Source organism: Maniola hyperantus, chromosome 19, assembly GCF_902806685.2.
Source record: "Maniola hyperantus chromosome 19, iAphHyp1.2, whole genome shotgun sequence".
NCBI lineage: Eukaryota > Metazoa > Arthropoda > Insecta > Lepidoptera > Nymphalidae > Maniola > Maniola hyperantus.
In genome coordinates, this window is record NC_048554.1 from 2,570,925 (window position 1) to 2,585,236 (window position 14,312).

General features: G+C 39.5%; 1 protein-coding gene across 6 annotated transcripts in view; it reads right to left on the reverse strand.

The window, feature by feature from the left end:
- Nucleotides 1–14,312, reverse strand: part of aPKC (protein kinase C iota type) — a 269,251-nt gene that overhangs the window by 8,420 nt on the left and 246,519 nt on the right. For all 6 annotated transcript variants that reach the window (XM_034978789.2, XM_034978790.2, XM_069504908.1 and 3 more), the window contains 10 exons: nucleotides 12,196–12,246; nucleotides 7,767–7,852; nucleotides 6,547–6,746; nucleotides 4,709–4,862; nucleotides 3,851–4,071; nucleotides 2,796–2,976; nucleotides 2,155–2,367; nucleotides 1,507–1,674; nucleotides 752–867; nucleotides 85–214 (listed from right to left, as the gene is read on the reverse strand). In XM_034978789.2, the coding sequence (XP_034834680.1) occupies nucleotides 127–214; nucleotides 752–867; nucleotides 1,507–1,674; nucleotides 2,155–2,367; nucleotides 2,796–2,976; nucleotides 3,851–4,071; nucleotides 4,709–4,862; nucleotides 6,547–6,746; nucleotides 7,767–7,852; nucleotides 12,196–12,246 (1,478 nt within the window). In that variant the 3' untranslated portion in view covers nucleotides 85–126. The remainder of the gene's footprint in view (nucleotides 1–84; nucleotides 215–751; nucleotides 868–1,506; nucleotides 1,675–2,154; nucleotides 2,368–2,795; nucleotides 2,977–3,850; nucleotides 4,072–4,708; nucleotides 4,863–6,546; nucleotides 6,747–7,766; nucleotides 7,853–12,195; nucleotides 12,247–14,312) is intronic.

The following is a 14,312-nucleotide window of genomic DNA, read 5'->3' on the forward strand; positions in this document are numbered from 1 at the left end:
CAGCCCGATCCGTCCAGTAGTTTGAGCTGTGCATTGATAGATCAGTCAGTCAGTCAGTCAGTCAGCTATACATAGAAGATATACCTGCGGGTGTAGATGGTGCGAGTGCAGGCGGCAGGCGTGTTGTCACACGCAGTCCTCCAGCGACATGAGCAGCGGGTTCACGTACTCGAAGCCTTCGAACTCCGACTGATCGATGTCCGCGATCACAGTGCTGGAAACAAACAAATTATTGCCAGTTTTTAGGCCAACGAGCAAAAAGTAGCACGCCTTCAGTGTCTGCCATAATGTTCGCCATGACTCACGGAAGCTCACCTTAAGACCGGCATATTATAAGTATCAACATACGCGCGCTTGAAGTCACTCTGCTGTATATTTTGGACGAGACCCCATAAACTGACGTCGGAACTTATTGCGGATGTTGGTATGCCAACCTGACGACGAAAATTTTCTTGATCGCCCGGCGTGAATTAGAAGTTTTCTAAATAAAAAATTCTTATAATATGCGGTTGTCATAAAGGTTATTTGATGCATATTTAAACGTAATACATACACGCAACGCGCAAACGCATATACCTAAGTCGAGTACGATTGAAATATAGTGTGCCGCTACGCTGCGTTAACATCGGAGACTGAAAGACTTCGTAAAAGATCATAAGGACGTATCGTGGGAAAACCAACAGGAGCGAAGAATTTTCTTTCACTTGTACCCTGTCTGGGAAAAAATCTGTGAATAATCTTGTATACTGACTCATTGTCGGGCGTCAAATGCACTGGTTCGTCGGTGAACTCTGGCGGGAAGTTCGCGAGGTCGCGTTCGCCTTCCAACCGCGGCTTGAAGGGCGGCACCACTTGCTTTTGTTCCAACTGAAAACAGAAACAGGCGATGAGGTCTTGACACAAGCGCGAGAGGCAAAAGATCGCGACACCTATATCCTATAGATAAGAGCGTTCTGGAAAACCTTGAAAGAGAAGTTAGTCGGTTTGTAGAAACCAATATTAATTTTACTAGTTGTCCCCGCGGCTTCACCTGCGTAGATTACACACACACGCGCGCGCGCCCGCAGGCACCCGTGCACACTTTCGCATTTATAATAATGAATGAATGAATTAGGTATTCATTTTTGCTACAGTACATAAAGCATGCCGGTTTGCCAGTAATTAGAGTACGCGACAAGTCGGGAATCGGGAATCGGCCCCGCACACACGCACACCTGACCAACGAACACGCGGGGCGTCCCCCCGCCTCATACCCCGACTACTATCTCAACCTGTCGCGAACTAAAGGTGTAGACGGAATTATTTGTTGGCAAACGAAAAAAAATGAATTTTGCCTGTGTTGTTTAACTTATCCAAGACAAAAATTAGTAGTTTCTAGATAGTCTCTTTTCTGAGGAAACTCCTCCTTTTTATATTTCAGAATATAACAGCCGCACTCAGAGTCGCTTGTAACGATTAAGCGACTCTGAGTGCGGTAGTAAGAGTCTAAATAGAAATTGCACTTACCATCTCCCAGTCGATGCTCTTAAAGAAGGGATGATTGACAATGTCCAGGAACCCATTCTCGCTGCAGCCGAGTCTCTCCGCTGGGTTCTTGTTGAGGAATCCCTTCAGCACCGACGCGGCCTTCACTGATAACGAGCGAGGGATTCGGATCGTCTTCTCTAGGATCACCTGTAACACAAAAAATAAGATAGTTTAACAGAATATATAAAAGTTTGAGCTGAAATGATTAATTTCATTATAGATTGTCTATCTATAATGAAATTAATTCTTAAGGAATTTCTGGACAGTTTTTACAAAAACTGATTGGTTTTTGAAGGTATTTTAGAGCATATTCTTAATTTTTTTGACGAAAAAATACCTACCTATAAGACGGATGTAGAGCGAAAGGCGACGAGATTCTTAAGATTGTGGCCTATTTAAATATGTATCAAACTAAAATAAACGTGCCGTGGTCGTGGCATGGATAATTGCGACCAAAACTGCCCCCCAATTGTGTAAGAATAACCGGGGGCTGGTCCGACATTGAAAGACGGCAATTGATAGCCAAAAGCTTTATTACAGCAAAAGTTCGTTCAAATAGTCCCAGCAAATAGAATGGGCTAATATAATACTAAACAATCGATCTAATCGGATGTTTTCTAGAGTCACCTGGAACAGATAGTCCTCAGTGTTCTGGTCAGGGTTGTCGGCCGCGTGCGCGATGTCGAAGGGAGACCTGCCCGCCAGCATCTCGTACGTGAGCACGCCGAGCGCCCACCAGTCCACGGAGAAGCCGTACTCCTCCCCGCGCAGGATCTCCGGCGCGATGTAGTTGGGCGTGCCGCAGAACGTCGACGTCGTGTCGCCGGGCCGGACGCCCTCCTGAAAATACAAAAACATTAATTTGTTGTATAGAAGCAGGTGTTACTTTGCGGAACTCCATGATATACAAGGGTCCAAAAGCTTAATTTACTATAATCCACCGAAATAGTGGATCATAACAAATTAAGCTTTTGGTTCCTTGTAGCATCATTTTGATATTTTTTTTATAAATCGTGAATCGGCACCAACGGCAAGTCTTGCTTGTCATATTCAGGTAAACAACAACTCAATTTTTTTTTATAGATCTTTATTTGACTTGACTTTGATCTGGTTCACGAATTGAACTGCTTACTCAATGATATCTTATGCACGATGAATTGAACGAATACTGACAATAAGGTCTGAATGCTCACAGTTTTCACAGGAAGTTAAGAAACTGTTTGACTTCAGGTCTAAAAGTTGTTTATATGGCTGAGACGAGGCCATACCTTGCACATGCCATAATCAGTAAGCTTGATGTGTCCCTCGTGGTCGAGCAGCACGTTGTCAAGCTTAAGGTCGCGGTAGATGACGCCGCGCTCGTGCAGGAAATGCAGCGCCAGAGAGATCTCCGCCGCGTAGAACCGCGCGTGCTCCTCCGGCAGCCGCCGCTGCCGCTGCATGTGGAACCTGCGGAAACATTACAAAAATTTATAGCGATCATTGGCCTTCGACCACCTTCGGGCAGTAAATCACCTTCGGCTTCGGTCGAAATGCACCGAAGTTTTGGCCGAAGCCGAGAGTTTTTAGCAAGAAATTGAACAAAATTACGAATGCTCGAGAGACCAATGGAAGAGGCGATATTGATATTATTTCGAAGTGATATCATATAAGACAAGTTAGTTAGGACAACAGTCCACATAAACTAAAAATCTTGACCAGAATTTCTTAAGGTTATTATTAAACCTTTGGCTTCGGTTTTGGCATCGACCAAGGTTTTGGCGATTAATCGGCTTCGATCAGATATGCGGTCGGACATACTCGTACTTAATTTTTTTTAAACTTATAGACTAGCGTTTGGCTGCAATCAATTCTGCTAACTAAATGCTGTGCCACATTCTTCTATCTATGCTGATTTCGACTGCGTCAAAACTTGTAAACATGTTTTGTAGAACAACTTTGTCAAACGTTTCAAGTCGTTTTACCCAGGTCGATCCGTGAAAACGCTACTTTACTGTACGCGTAGTATAAGATTTTACGTCTCACCAAACGTTCCTAGAATTCGAGAGTCGAAACACAATAACGTCAAAGTAAAATGGACCCAAAGTGCCTTGAATTGAAGTCAAAAATTCAATGCCACTGATTTTAATTTCGCAACGTTTCCGCTTGGAGCGCTGGCTTAAGATGTGTAGACAAACTTGAGCTTTAAAACAAGGAGTTTAAGATCCAGTTTACTATAACGCGGAAGTGTTTCGACACTCAAATACTATCAACGTTGGTAAGACATAAAATCTCGTACTAAGCGTACTGGTGACAAACAGCAGCAACAAAAGTTTACACTTACATAAGATCTCCACCACGCACAAACTCAATAACGAAGAACAGTCGACTGGGCGTTTGGAAGCAGGAGTGTAGCCCCACCAGGAAGGGATGGTTAGAAGCGGTTTCGAACACGTGCTTCTCAGTCTGCACCCAGTCTATGTCCTCGTCATCTGTCACTAGCGCCTTCTTTATCACCTTCATCGCGTATACGCGTTTTGTTCTTCTTAGTTCTACCATTAGCACCTGTGAACACGATCATCATCATTATTATCAACCCATTGCTATTGAGAACGGGTCTCCTCTCAGAATGAGAAGGGGTTAGATAGTCCATCACGCCGACCAAGTGCGGATTGATAGGTTTCCTTAGGATGTTTTCCTTCACTGCTGTCGAAGCAAGTCAATTAAATACCTGCGACTAACTATATTCGCAAATTATTTGAATGACTAAATGCAAAAAGGTACTTGTCACTTTTTTATCCAGATATTTTTTACATATTTAAGTGTAAGTTTTCACATTTACGAGATTATCAAAAAAAAGGTTCGTGATGCAATTCGCAAACAGTAGGGCGATTGTCTAAAACCTGCATCAATCATTATTACAATCTCAATTGTTCTGATTGGCTGAATTTGTGCGATTCTTGTTGCAACAATGCATTGTGGCCAATAGTGAGCGAGCATTAACCAATCAGAGATGATTGCGATCGTGACATTGTAGCTGTCAAACAACCGCGGTAGAGCCACTGGTAAAGCACACTAGCCGATACTAGTCAAATGCATATGTACGCTGAGATTTTTGCTTGAGTCAAGCATTTGATCCAGTAAAACAAATCTACGTGCTTGACGTCAAATCGCTTGACCGTCTCGGAAGCTCTAAACGCACCTTGGCATATGATCCGCGACCTATGACTCTGATGAGCTCAAAGTCATCCAATGAGTACTGTCGCTGCGAGCCGGGCTCCAAGTCCTCGTTGCGGACGGGGGCCGGGGGCGCCGGCGGCGTCTCCGGTAATGGCGGCTCGGGTTCCGCGCGAGACCTACAACAATTCAAAACCTTTAAGCTTTTAGCAAAATTTTTTTTCATAGAATTCTTTAAAAATCTTTATTTTGGGTCTTTAAAGCGGTCATGTTCAGTAGACATACCTGCCGAGTCCAGATATGTATCATTTGCCCGATCTGATCAACCCATCCGTATCACTGTATCATTACGGTACGATACCGTATCAAGCTTCGTATCTCAATATGGACGCTATTGATGTAGAAGGAATATGGTCGCCTTTCAGCTTATACGGGATCATACTATTATGATTGCGTATCAAACTGCCCAGTTCTGTGTCAGCTCTTGATCAAATCGCATCCGTATCTCCTTTGCTGATCGGACAAAAACCGACTCGATATGGAACGGTCCATATCGCGTATCGTGTTACAGTGGTATCGAGACCGCGTATCATGACTGCGTATCGTCACACGTCCACATGAGCGATCATGATACGCGTCGGTGATCGGATCGGGCAAATGATACATATCTGGTCCCGGCTTTACTATAGTTCGCGACAGGTCGACATAGCAATCGGGGTATGAGGCGGGAGAATGCCCCGCACACCCGCGCTATCCCGCACTGGGTTAGCACGGAGGCGTTCCCAGCCCGATTGCCATGTTGACCTGTCGCAAACTGTACATCGCCGTATATTTTAAGACCGTTAACAGGGTCTCACGCTTTGCATGTTTAGGTATTTACCCGAGGGTTTTTGTTTGTTTACGTGAATGGACGTACCGAGTGCAGTGTAGTTTAACAAAACCGTTTTGATCCTAAAGTAATCTTGAAATGCATTATTTATTTTAGTATTTTTGAGAGTGTGGTGTTAGTTATTAGAGTTTTAATTTTTTTTTAATATTAATACATACCTACACATTATAAAAAATAGATAAAAATAAGTTTTGGTCCTTTTTTCTGCCATATTCCTGCAGCATTTAGTAGGTACCCCTATTTTAATCTTTATTTCTACATAGAAATACGGAGGTTAGTCTGTTGTTATAAACCTAAAAACCAGCTGGCTATAGGCCTCACCTAAAATACCTATGGGATTTGCACCTAATAATGAAAAACAAAGTCCACTAAGTAAATTATTCCCAGAAAACGATTTTAGTCTAGCTTCTGTGGCTTATACTCTTTAGAAGACTTCATTCTTTTCTTGTCTTCATTAATTTGAATAATTATGCTAACGTATTTTTCAAGAAAGCACAACCGACTTTAATTCCATTAAGACTCAAATCTCATTAGAGAAATGGATAGACTCGGTAGTCCTATAGACTCGATGACAAAGTCCGACAAACTTGATTACTCATAGTTACTGTTGAATGAAACTAAAATACGAATGTACTTACTGGAAAACTTTCTAGTTTAGTTTACATAGCGATCTTTATTTAATTTGGTGGGACCACAGGCAGGACTCTAATAAAGTTTCAATAAAAAAAAAATTATTATAGCAACTAGACACGCATACAATTACGAAAAGCAATATAAAAGTTGATAGGAAGAAAGAAGGTTGAAGAAAAAATTATAGGGTAGCATCTCGACTTTCCTAGTGGTACGGCCACACTATCGGGATTCGGCAAATGATTCCAGTTCTGGCATACGATAGTTCGGCAAATAAGCTGGCCTGGTATTCGGGATACGGTGAAAGTTTTGTTTGGCGAATCAGCTGGCCGGCAGACACTTACCTAACAGAGGAAGCTCTACCGAGTGTACTTTCTCCATTCGCATCGTCTTTGACTTCGATTGGATCGACGTGCTCGTTGGAGCAAGGTTTCTGTACAAGCTTGTGACACTTTTTATGCACGAGCAGCTTGCACTGGATGCACTTGAAGCCCTGCCGCCCAAGGCCCCAGATGCGGTCTTGACAGAAGGCACAAAAGGCTCGCTGAAATGAATAAAAGGCAGATTAAGGGTGCGTACTGATCCAGAGCATTCGCTTGTAATGTAACAGCTCAGATTCGAGCTATAGGTACATCCTGCTATATAATCTGCTTTCCAAACCGCGCTGGTAGGTAAGCAGCACAGCCTGTCCTACATGAAATAAATAAATTCATTTCATTTCATTACATCAGTGAGTACGTTAAGCCGACGATTAATAAAATTACATTGCTTACTTTTGTAATGAATAATGATATAACTTCGAACATTCGTGTACCTAGTGAGCGAATATTCCTCCGCTCAATACTGTACTGCGCCGTTTTATTTTGTAAGGAACGAATACGAAAGAAAGAAGAAAGAAAGAAAAGACGTTTATTTACATAACTGTCCCACACATCTTAAAACTAAGAGCTAGTTCCGGCGCTTCTTCCACCTGAGATCAAGCAAAAGAAGCGCCTAAACAAACTGTCATGTGTGGCACAACCCGAAAAAGGGTCCCAGCTCAGCATTATGCTGTATGGCTTGTTGCACAAGAACATACAGCGCTGATTTTCAGCTGTAACCTGTAGAATACCATAAAACGGCATATTATTCAGCAAGTAGTATTCCCGATTCCAGAATGATTTTTTATTAGCAAAAGAGAGGAACTGTTAAAATATATGCCATGAAAATAAGATTCTTTAGTATTCGAGACAATTCTCTTGATACTCCACTGTTTGGCTTAAAATATGTCCCCGAACAATGAATAGTAATATAGTACTGTCGCTGTAACCTTGTGAAATAATGCACAGCAGTATTTTATTTGATTTTGTTTTGTAAGGAATGGATACATAAAAATAAACGAAACATTATATTAAGGTAAGTACCATTCCCGATTCCAGAATAAATTTTCATTAGCAAAAGGGGAGGAAATGTTAAAATTTATGACAAGAAAATAATATTCTTTAGAAAGGAAATGTTAGTTATGACAAGAAAATAATATTCTTTAGAAAGTAGCACAATATTTGAGATAATTCTTGATACTCACTCTATTAAAGCGTTTGGCTTGAAATATGTGTCCATTAACTCGGTAAAGCTTCCGCCACCGCCGCGCGCCGCGCCTGTAGATGCTGCCTGCAACCGTACGGTACAAATGTTAGCCTTTATCTTTATTCAACGACCTTTTTATACATTTGGGGCTGCGCTATCATAAATTGCTGGAAAATGTTAAGTGCAAAAAGTGGAATAATTTGCTTGAAGTTATGTTGCCATAAGTCCAGTAAGTTGTGGTTCTACTTATTCGTTTGAAAACTTTTCCCCCTACAGATGGTGTTAAGTAAAAAGAACCTTAAACCTGCGCAGTGGGTGATTTATCGTTCAATTTGGTGCCGAAGAAGTAAAGGCAATGGTGTCTGTTCCGCCATGCGATTGGTTCATCATGTTGTGGTTCTGCTTATTCGTTCTCTTTCTACAGATGGTGTAGGTAAAAAGAACTCTGATCTTAAACCTGCGCAGTGGGTAATTTATTGATCAATTTGTGCCGAAGTAAGACAATGCCGCGGGTGTCTGTTCCGACATGCGATTGGTTCGTCTTTCAATTTATTTCATTCATATTCCCGTGCACTAGGAAAGTATAACACCTATGCGAAGACATTTCCCGTCCACTCTTATCCAAAACTCTTTTTACCTGACCTCAGAACATTACTATAGAAGAGTTATATGAGACAAGCCAAAAAGAGCATTCATGAGCTTGCTTGCTTCCGACCAACAAGTTTTTGATCGAAGCTCTTCGCTTGTGAACTTTATGCGAGTATGTAGAAACTCACCACTGCATCTAAGGCTACTTGTCCATTGAAACGGAACGGAGACAAGGTTTGCCGTCGAATATTTTTTTTCTTTTATTAGTTATAATATCTGTCACCTCTCAAAAAACCTGATAGGTTGAGCAATCACGTTGCCGTTTGGCTCAGCTCAACTCCGCTGCAATGAACAGGCTGCCTTACTAATTTTACTCTTTCTTTTATTGATTTTTTTTTTGATTATTGACTTTTTGGCGTATTAATCTTACAATTTCAAAGTAGGTAACTTAACTCCTGTATATTGTACACGTTATTGGTTTCAAAGATAAAAATGCCCGATTAAAAAACATAACTTACGAAGTTACGATCCAGTAGCGCTAAACAAACCTCAAATATACCCAAGCCATTTTATTAACGTCATCATAATATTGCCAAAAAATATTTACTTGTACACCCAGCTTCTAAACACACTAATAAAAAAAAAACTGTATAGTTCAAACTCTTGAATACAGTTATAAATAAATAGAGAATCGATATAAATAAAAACACCTGTCATAAGTTTCACGATGTCCAAAGAACAAGACATGGAGCGGACAAAGCATGGCACCGACTACCGCCTATCAGCCTTATCCGATATCTTATCGAATTATACGAAATTCGTACGATTGTCGATGATTTATCGATTCCAGTTAAAATGCTTGAATTTGAAAATCTGTAGGTATTATTTTTAAAGGAAACTTCTATTTAGGTCGTTGGGACTTATTAACTACCACTGTAAAAAAATCACATCGTTTTATGACTACAGTCCAAGACCCTAAGTATTAGCACATTAGCCACAATGTTTTGCTATCCCTTTCATAATGTTCTCTGCGGGAAAGGATATCACTAGATTTAGACTGGACGAAATGGAATTTTGAAAATAAGAATTTATGTTTTGTTTAAGAGGTTGGTAGACTGACTTTTTTCTTAGTAGAATCATTGCATTCATCTATTGCCTAACCTAAAGCAACAAAATGGAATTCAAAGGAAAGCAAAATTTTAATTGCGATAAATATTCTACGTAACACATACGTATAATATGTGCAGTGTACACCTAAAGCGCAAAACTGTTGACTTTGACCTAGAAAGTCCCTTTAAATAATAAATACGTAGGTACACCTAGAAATTTTCGAGCCAACTGCATCGTGTGCAGACGAATATGATCGTTATGACTAGCGCAACAGTGGCGAGAATCCAAGTGTTACGTGGTGGATATGTTTAGAAGAATAATAGAGGTAGATGGTGTTGTATTCTAAATATAAGTAAAACATACTATGTGTACCTATATGTCTGTATATACACACATTCTATGAAGTACCAAGCGTTATTTGAGACACCATTTTTACCTAAGCTTCGTTTGCACTTGAAGGAACATTTTTTCAATGTTGAATGTGCGACAATTAATGATGTTTTACTAATAAAATTCAGGATGCCTTTGTTTTTGACTATATTTTTGAAGCAGACCGTCTTAGTTACTTACACATGAAATAGAATAGAATAGATTTTTATTCAAATAAACTTTAACGAGTGCTCCTGAATCGCCAAAAGAATTTTCTGCTACTTCTAGTTTGGAATGCCAATACAAATGTGAAAATGTGTTGATAACTCACGTACATCCTAAATTGTTAAATCCCCAGCAACAGGGTTGCCTTTTAGAGATCCCTTTAAAACGATAAGGCCGCCAATTGTACCTTTTATTTTTTATGTTTTTTATTTTAGTGTTGTTTGTATTAATTTTCTTTTAGTGTACAATAAAATATTCCTACATACTTCATTCAATTCATGCATGCATTTCATGAAAACTGGCATTGAAAAAACTACTTTTGTGTATCTTTTTCGTTTCCAGTAGGGTGTCGGTAAGCAGTAAGCACAAACTGAACTCGCCAGTTTGTTTCGAGTATCATCCCACTATGATACGAAACACAGGCTGAGGTGTTTTATAAAACCTGTGTACCTACCTACGTATTGTTTTTTGTTATGAGAATGAACTTTTTGGTGTTGTTTTCACATTATTTAATCATGGAGTTATAAGCCCACCAATAGAATTGTTGACATAGGTACATTTAGAAGGAGATAACAGATTTGTAGAGCATTGTCTCTGTCGTTGAGACTGACAAAACGTCGTATAAGTATGAGTGACAGAGACAACGTTCTACAAAGCCAAAATGTCATTCTAAAGGCCGACGTACATTACTTTCTGTCGCGTACTGTACATATTGTTTCAAAAAGTAGGTACCTACTATATAAAAAAAAATTTAACGAAAATATAATATAATAAAATGAAAGTAAATGTAACTTGACCGTATTCGACTGTAGCGGAAGCACTGTTAAACACTTCAACCCTTTCATTTCACTAAAAAGCTTTTATTCTACAATCCCCGTATTTCGACTCTCATTCCTTCAATGAGTAAATACTTAAAGGCTCCTCATTATAGAGATGGGCCGAGTATTTTTATTTAAACTCGAGTCAATAGAGTTCGACTCGACTCGGTTGAACTATCCACACTACCTACAGTGTGTTTAGTATAGGATTTTACGTCTCACTAACGTTGATAGAATTTCAGTGTCATATTATAATAACGTTAGAGTAAAATGGACCTAAAGACCTTTGATTAACCGACTTCTAAAAAGGAGGTGGCTCTCAATTCAGATCTTTTTTTTGTATGACATGATGTACATTTTTTCTTTCAAGTCAAAAATTCAGTACCACCGATTTTAATTTCATAAGGTTTCCGATTGGAGCGCTGGCTGTAGATATATGGATGAAGTAGAGCTTTAAACAAGCAGTTACGGTACATTTACTTAAACGCTGAGGTCTATCAACGTTCGTGAGAGGTAATATAATCATACTTCTCATGCGAAGCACCCAGTTGCGGATTGACCAGCGCAGCGAGGTGATTTGCTAACTCCGTGTTCAACGCTGAATGATAGCCACCGAGCTCATTTGACATTTATTTATAATCTATTGAAGGGTTTCTACCACAAATTATTTTAGTATCACTCAGTGAAGCAGATATTATGTAGAACCAATTAATGTCAAATAAGCTCGGTGGCTACCATTCAGTGTTGAACACTGAGTTAGCTTGCTTCTCCTGCTTCTTTAGTAGTAGGAAGAGGGTCAGTGCATCGCATGCTGTACCATACATATTTAGATTTTTTGGCGGATTGTAGCAAATTAAGCTTGTACTTTTACCCTCGTATTCGTTAACAGTCTCAATGTCAGTACGCTTAGTATGAGATTTGATATCTCACGATGATAGTATTCAAGTGTCGACGAAAACCTTCCGCATTATAGTAAAATGGATCTTAACAGCTTTGTTTTAAAGCTCAAGTTTGTCTATACATCTACAGCCAGCGCTCCAAGCGGAAACGTTGCGAAATTAAAATCAGTGGCATTGAATTTTCGACTTCAATTCAAGGCTCTTTAGGTCCCTTTTACTTTGACGGTATTGTGTTTCGACTCTCGAATTCTAGCAGCGTTTGGCGAGACGTGAAATCTTATACTAAGCGTACAGAACAAAAGCTACTCGAACGAGTTAGCAATGTAACTCGAGTCACTCGATTAAAACTCGCCCATCGCTACCTCATAACCGAGTAGTGTTTGCGATGCAATTAAATTAAAACAAAGGAAGCACTTACGGTCCTCTCCCGCGCAGGGCATCCCGGGCGCCGCCGGAACATTGGGGAACACTGGAACAATACAATCATAACATTAACATTATAACTGCGGTTCGGCTGACCTCATCTCCTGCGGAAATCTAAGTAGGGAACTTTTTAGGGGTTCTGTACAAAAAGGAAAAAAGGAACCGTTATAGAATCACTTTGTTGTCTATCTGTTTGTCGCGCCTGTCAAGAAACCTATAGGGTGTAGCTTTAGTTTTAAGTTTACGTAATTAATTTTTTACCACTATTTCATCTTACAAATCCAACAACTGACAAAAAGTGTACCTTCAATAGTACCTACTTTGAATAAATGATTTGGTTTGATTTGATTTGGTAAACTAACTTGGAAGGGGTGTGGCAGTTCCATTAAACCTAGGCTATATAAGCTAGGTATTAATTTTTCTTTGTGCACCATTCCGCGTTCTGGTCATTTAATTATTTCAGCAAAGGTTGCCTGTGACAGATTGCTTTAGCAACAAGGCCGCCTTTGCACCCTCTTGTATAGTTCTTCTGCATCATTTAATTATTCTGAATAAGCTACCCGTGCAAAGCCGGGGCGGGTCGCTAGTGGGTATAAGATAATTGTTCAACCCGGGCGAAGTCGGGGTGGCCCGCTAGTACAATAGTAATAATATTAACATTATAATTGCGGCACGGAAGACGTGGTTGGCCTCCTTCGGTAAGTGAAGTTTTTCGTGACACAAGTATTTATATCTTTAAAAACTAAGTTAACGTAGTAACTACTTCCTTGTACACAAATGTGAAAAGAAATACCTATCGTATTATATTATTAGAACCTTCATTGTTATGTTTGAACATTGGCTTTTACTTATATTTTTAGGCATACTTATGGACTAACAGCCAGCTTTATAAAAGCTGTTCTAGTTTGAAAGTTTAAGGGTGTCTGGCAGGGTGTTGCCAAGACACTTAGTGTCTGGCAATGCATGACGTGATTTCTAAAACCATTCCGAAAAAAAAAAAAAAAGATTTTATACTTCGACGTAAGATTTTTTACACCTTTATTACCTGTTATCTCCCAAAGCCACCATGATCGAAACAAAAAACTAAAAAAACGTTCCTCCCTGTGTTGGAGACGACAATACGCAGAGAAACTTTCAGCTTTTATATAAAAAAACGTTTCTTTTTGGCAAATCCATGGGAAAAGACAGGACATTATAAATACGATTTTACTAGTTAGAAAAGGTTACCGACAAAAGTTTCCGATGAAAGATTTTACTAGTTATGAAATGCAACGTGATTTTTTGTCCTACTTTAATTGCGCTGTCAAAAATGAGCCTGGAGTCCTGGACTAAATATCAAGCCGTCCATTACATAAAAAGCTACCAATTAACAAAATGTCGCAACATTTAAAAATAAACAAAAAAAATTATCCATCCTTTTAAACAAGTTGCAACATTTTAATTTCAATGCAATCCCAGGTACCAATTAGGATCTCAGGACACTCAAAAGCTAATAGGTTTCGGATAGGTATGCCTGAAATTAAAGGCTATAGTTAACGTCCAAAAGACTGCATCTGTACGGGATTTTATGTCTCACCAACGTTGATAGTATTCGAGTGTCGAAAACCTTCCGCATTATAGTAAAATGGATCTTAACTGCTTTGTTTTAAAGCTCAAGTTTGTCTACACATTTACAGCCAGCGCTCCAAGCGGAAACGTTGCGAAATTATAATCAGTGGCATTGAATTTTTGACTTCAATTCAAGGCTTTTTAGGTCTATTTTACTTTGACGGTATTGTGTTTCGACTCGAATTCTAGCAACGTTTGGCGAGACGTAAAATCTTATACTAAGCGTACAGTAACTACTTGCCTTGTCCGAATAGCTTACTTTTGTCCATTGGAAATACCGAGCTTGAATTTCGCATTGCGAATTTAAAGGAGATATTTTAAATGGCCTTTTTGATGTAATTTCATGAATTTGTACAACTCTGTTTTTAATATAATTGTCCTTTTTCTATACAATATTATAAAGAGGTATTTATTCATTTGTATCTCCGGAACTAATAGTTTGATAATGAAAATTATTTCAGTGTTAAGCTGCATTATACTTACCCGAGTCCTATAAACTATATC